Here is a 5,258-nt window from a genome sequence, read left to right as displayed (position 1 = left end):
TAAGCAATCTAGGAAGTGCTACGCTGCCAGTTCAGCAGTCCATGTTTTCAACAACTTTCCTTAATTTACATGGAGAAACACATCTATTTCCACACATAGCATGTCAAGAGTATTTCTGAAGGCAACAAAATAAGTCTCGGACCAACAAAACTATTCAGGTATAAATCCGATTTTAATTGTCAAGCTAACTTCTAGCTCCTACATTCAATGCAAGGATCAAAAACTACAAGTTTGAGAGCAGAAGTTTATTCTATCCTCAGTTTCTTATCATTTTGGCAGCTGTCAAAGTGTAACTTCCAAAATCCACTTGTTTCAGAAGCTTTTCACTACCTTGCAGTTCCAGGTGAATGTCATGAACTCTCTTAATAGCTACCAACGTCTTTCAAACCCAGTTCTTTGGCAACAGTTATACATAGCATTGTGCGTATATAAAGAGCTTATAATAAAACTTCTTTTACATTCTAATTGTCTTAACCTTCACAGAAGTATTAAAGTGCTCAATCAACTCTGAACAAACTCTCCTTCCCTAGTTAGCCTACTTCCTGGAAACGCCTGCACTTAAGTCAGCAAAACCAGAAGCAAACAAGAAGAGAAAAGGTATTTGTATGAAAAAAAAAAAATCCTCTGCAGGATCATTACAACCCCTCATGAGGCAAGAGGCCTTGAGTCTCACATTTACCCATATATTAAAACATGGGTCCAAATGTTCAACCAGCCTAAGTCAGCACAACTTCTTTTCCCAAGTTGTGCTGATTTCCCATCAGTTGATTCTTTGGCCCCTGACTTCTGCAGAAAGAAACCCCTGCAAGACAGAATCCTGTTGATGCTACAAGAAAGCACGAACACTGAAGTCATATTGCTAAAGCAAGAGCAATAAAAGATACAAACAAGAGTTATGATGGATATTTAACATCCCCCTCCCCCAAGCTATCTGGATTTTACATTCTCTCTCAGTTAGCAACATTTGACACTATCTGAAATCAGTGCTTTAAATGGGGATGGTTTGGTCCTTCTGAGTGGGGGGATGGAGGGTACATCTCGAAACCGCTTCCTCTGGAAAGACCAGCATGCGAGTTCACCCCACTATGCTCTATGCTGTTGGAAATTTCTCCCACGGCCTCTGCTCTTCCCCAAAGAGGACCAGAACCACATCCCCTTGGCCCTGTCTCCTCCTTCCTCCAGCCACAGCATCCACAGTAAGATTTAAACCACCCCACAGGGTGACTTCTTCCTGCCAAGAGCTGGGGCACCAGAGGCGCAACCCCAGGACACGTGTGTCTAACAGCTCACTCAACCAGAGGATGACACTTCTGATTCTAGTTTTGGTTAAATCTTTTGACATCTGTGGGAAAAGCATGTTATTTAAGCATCGTCAGACCTTTGCACTCCCTGTTGTACAACAGGTACTGAACTGTTTGCTGTCACCTGCTCTTTTTCTGTCGACTGAAGATCAGACATACTTTTACCACCTCCGCCTTTGCACTGCCCTGAAATCCTGTTTGCCCCCTGTTTCTACACGTAGACCTTAGTAACAGCTATTAGTGATTTCACCACAGAAATGACTCAAAAGCCAGGAAATATTGACAAAGGTGATCAGAAGCCACACACAGATTTATACCTGCTGTCATACCACTTATCAGACATGGCATGAGCTACCCCTGCTGCCTCCAAGATTGACTGACAGCCAAATGCGTGGTGTTACCTGCTTTGGTGTACTGGGGTTGTCATCCTGACCTTGTGACTTCCCAGCAGTCCCAAGAGTTGGTTTTTGCAATGTAAAGGTCATGCTGTCAAGGTCACATAATGTTGTTTTGCTTGCTAAGCTGCGGGCTTTCCCCTGCAATTCCTCAGGGATATGTAAACCATGGCCACCTTACTGGGAACACTCTTACTGCTCTCCTCCATCAAGTATCAATACGAAGATGAAGGGTTTCATAAGAAAATAAAAATCTAGTTTTTCATACGTGTTTTAAAGCCATAGGCAGCTACATTAAGATGAAATGCCACCTGATATTTAGTGGAAATAAACCAAATCTTCAGTGGCTTGTGCCTGGCTTAGTTTCAGTATAGAATCTTTTTAGGAAGGAGAAGCCTTCCTCCCTCATTACAAAGTTGGTCTTCCTCATCACACAGAGGAACACCCAATCAATAGGGCATGTGCTGATAAACACTCTGCACCATTTACTGGGCGAGCAATTGGTAAGAAACACTTCTTTGTGCTAATAATATATTTGTATTTCATTTTGTATTACTCTTCTCTCATATCTACTGTTTTGAAAGTTCATTGTCTTCAGAGGTCCACATTTTTCTTAACACTTTACCTGTGATCTGTAGTGTGCAGCAGAGGGCAAGCACTGAACTGAAGGGCAGCTTGTTTCACAGTACTCCAAATAAGAAAACTGACCATAGTACAAGCAAAATTAAACAAACTGAAATATAAAAGACAGCAGAAGTTAAATTCATCCAGAAATATAATATAATGTCTGGGAGTGGGGAAAAATCTGAGACTAGCTACAAAACAGAAACAATGAAATGACCAACAAATATTCATTAGGCGAAAGAGGAAAACCTTCATTGCATACTGGAAATCAAAATTAAATGCAAAATTCACATGTTAGAGCATCAAGACAGAATGATGAAGGTCTCAAGCCATGGGAAGAAGAAAGCAAAGGAACAATTTGAATAAAGCAACACATGAACAAAAACAGTAACTGAGCAGCTTCAAAAAGAAAAGTGACCATATCTCAAATGAGGAAAAGCAGCACTGAAGCAGGGAACAAGTATATGGTTAAGACATCACAGGTAACACTGACTGCACAAAACACTTGATATTTTGAAAGAATCAGGCCTATTTGTATATCTATGCAAAATATATACACAAATCCATATGTATATATGTACACATAGGCACTACTGTACATATGTATATGCAATCATTAACACAACTGCCCTTGGACAAGTTTCAACATCTGACTCTGGGTGCAAGCAAAACTGTTGCAGTTGTGCAAAACGACACTTCTGTGTTTGATTACTGAGAAGTAATGGAAGAAAGATCCAAAATATTTTCCAAATAGCTTAGACCCAGATGCGGTTTCATCAATATCACCACACAAATCCAACCTTTGAACACGTCCAGCTCATTTGTAGGAATTAAACATTCACGCAAAGCTGTGGATTGTATCAGTACAAATAATATCTATTTCCAACCCTACTAATCTCAGGTGATGACTAGACATCTCTCCTGACATCAGTGGTTTAGCATGAGGCCACGCCACCCAGAATACCAGATTGGGAATACTGTATACACGGGAAATTGAATTCAAAGGCCAGAACAAGACTGTCATTCTGTAAAAGAATGGTCAGTTGCTGTCCTTACAGTGTTTTGGAGGAAAGGGACATGGTGCATAAAAGAGAGATTTCCAAACCCCCACCCCCACCCCAAACTAGGGAACACATGACAGCTCTGAGAACACATGCTCCAACCATACAGACACGCTGATCTTTGGGGTTTCCAATTTTGGGATGTGGAAAGTAGCATTTTCCATAAAGTTTGCTTGCCTGACAGCTCCAAAGAGCATCAGCCTCCCAAGTTCAAGGCCGTTTTGGTCTGACACTTCAACGCTCAATTGATCTTTGATATGTGTGCATTACCAATGCCATATTAGAGCAGAAAGAAAGTGGTGAAACAAAGAACTGCAGATAGATTGTTCTACGCCTCGGCAAAGCCACCTTCCAACTCCAAAAGAGCTGTCCTCGCTGCTCCATGTGTGAAGGACCCCATTTAATGCTCTGCATCCATAGCATCTAAGTACTTGGCTTCGATGATCCTAGGGAGCAGGTTATACCTAAGATTGAACCAGAGAGATAGCATTAGTGCTTGTTTATAGTCACATAACATTTTTGTCTGTCCCAGCACTCACAGATGAGTTTGCCATGGCCATGTGTACAGCAGATTCACCCAGCTGAAGGGAAGATGAAGTAGGGGAAAGCAAAACCAACCAATCCTGTCAGCAAATGCCGCATTTATAGGGATAACAGTGCAGAGTTCCTCCTGGAAGAAGCCTCCTTATTTCAGTTGAAGAGGAAAGAGAACATCCTCATCCTCATGGGAGAAAAGTCACTTTCTTAGAGCACGCTGTCACCACAATGTCTTCAAGGTGCCAAAAAATCTAGCTTTCACCTGACCCACAGCTATGCTCCTGGTTTGTGCTGGGGAGGAAGGTAGCAGCTTCCTGCTAACAGATGGGTTACTTTGCTAAGAATCACCATTTCTGATTTCTACTTTCTTCACTGTCTTCACTATAGTTGGAATGGTGGTTTAAAGACCTGCCTACAAGAGCTATTGTCTTGCACTTCCTGAGTTCTCCAAGTACACCAGGTCACTCCTTTCAGCTCTCACCACAAAGAAGGTTTAATAGACACAGGAGCTTCCAACTTTAGAGAAGCACCAAATATGTCAGCAAAACTTCAGACCATGGCAAAAAGCTAAGAAGGGCTGTGATTTTATTCCTCCAGCTGCTGGTAAGACTATCCGTATCCAGTGTCTGGATTCTCTATTGGATCATGGAGACAGTGATTCTCTTACTTTAGAGTAAAAAACATTCATGTTTTTTATTTGTTTGCAAAAACACCCTCATGAATTAACATATTTGGATGAAAAAGTCACGACACCATAACAATATGCTATGAAGTTGCTCTCATTAAATCCTACTGCATATTTAGTTTAACACTTTTCCTTGCTATTCTTCAGCTGCTAAAATAAGGTACAAAGCACTAGAAAGCCAGTTTGACTTGGAAAGGCCTTTTCAATAGCTCTGCAAGAGATCCCAAGCAGCACTTACTACTGAGAAGTACCAGGATCTGCTTAAATAGACATGTAATGAAATAAAATGCTGGAGAGCCACAGGAGCACAGATAAGCATCACAGAGAACTTGGGTAGAAGATTATGCCTCTCTGTGCAACTGAAAGTTTTGAATCAAAGCCAGGAGCTGGGGATGCCCAAAGAGATCCCATTTTCTCCCAACAGGCTGTGCTCCACTGCAATAATGAGAAGCCATTGAAATCCATTAGCTTTCCTATTAGCACTACATAAGTGGACCCTTACCACTGACAATGCAAATCACACATCGGGCAGATGAAAACCTGCCTTTGAGACAGACAAGTAACACTGCTGGTTTTCTGGATAGGAAAGCCATGACTCGCTCATCTGGGTTTGACTCTTGACTTTGACCTCTGACTACTGTCCCATCTCCTTTTC

The 5,258-nt window shown here is 41.6% G+C and overlaps 1 protein-coding gene across 12 annotated transcripts in view; it reads right to left on the bottom strand.

The window, feature by feature from the left end:
* Positions 1-153: 153 nt before the first annotated feature.
* SLC4A11 (solute carrier family 4 member 11) overlaps positions 154-5,258 on the bottom strand; it is a 134,197-nt gene continuing 129,092 nt past the window's right edge. For all 12 annotated transcript variants that reach the window (XM_080396461.1, XM_080396460.1, XM_080396457.1 and 9 more), the window contains one exon: positions 154-3,845. In XM_080396461.1, coding sequence (XP_080252587.1) covers positions 3,782-3,845 — 64 coding nt within the window. In that variant the 3' untranslated portion in view covers positions 154-3,781. The remainder of the gene's footprint in view (positions 3,846-5,258) is intronic.

This window comes from Falco punctatus (assembly GCF_963210335.1).
Source record: "Falco punctatus genome assembly, chromosome: 1".
Taxonomy (NCBI): domain Eukaryota; kingdom Metazoa; phylum Chordata; class Aves; order Falconiformes; family Falconidae; genus Falco; species Falco punctatus.
Note: the sequence above shows the minus strand (reverse complement) of the source record. Positions and strands in the feature narration are given on the sequence as shown.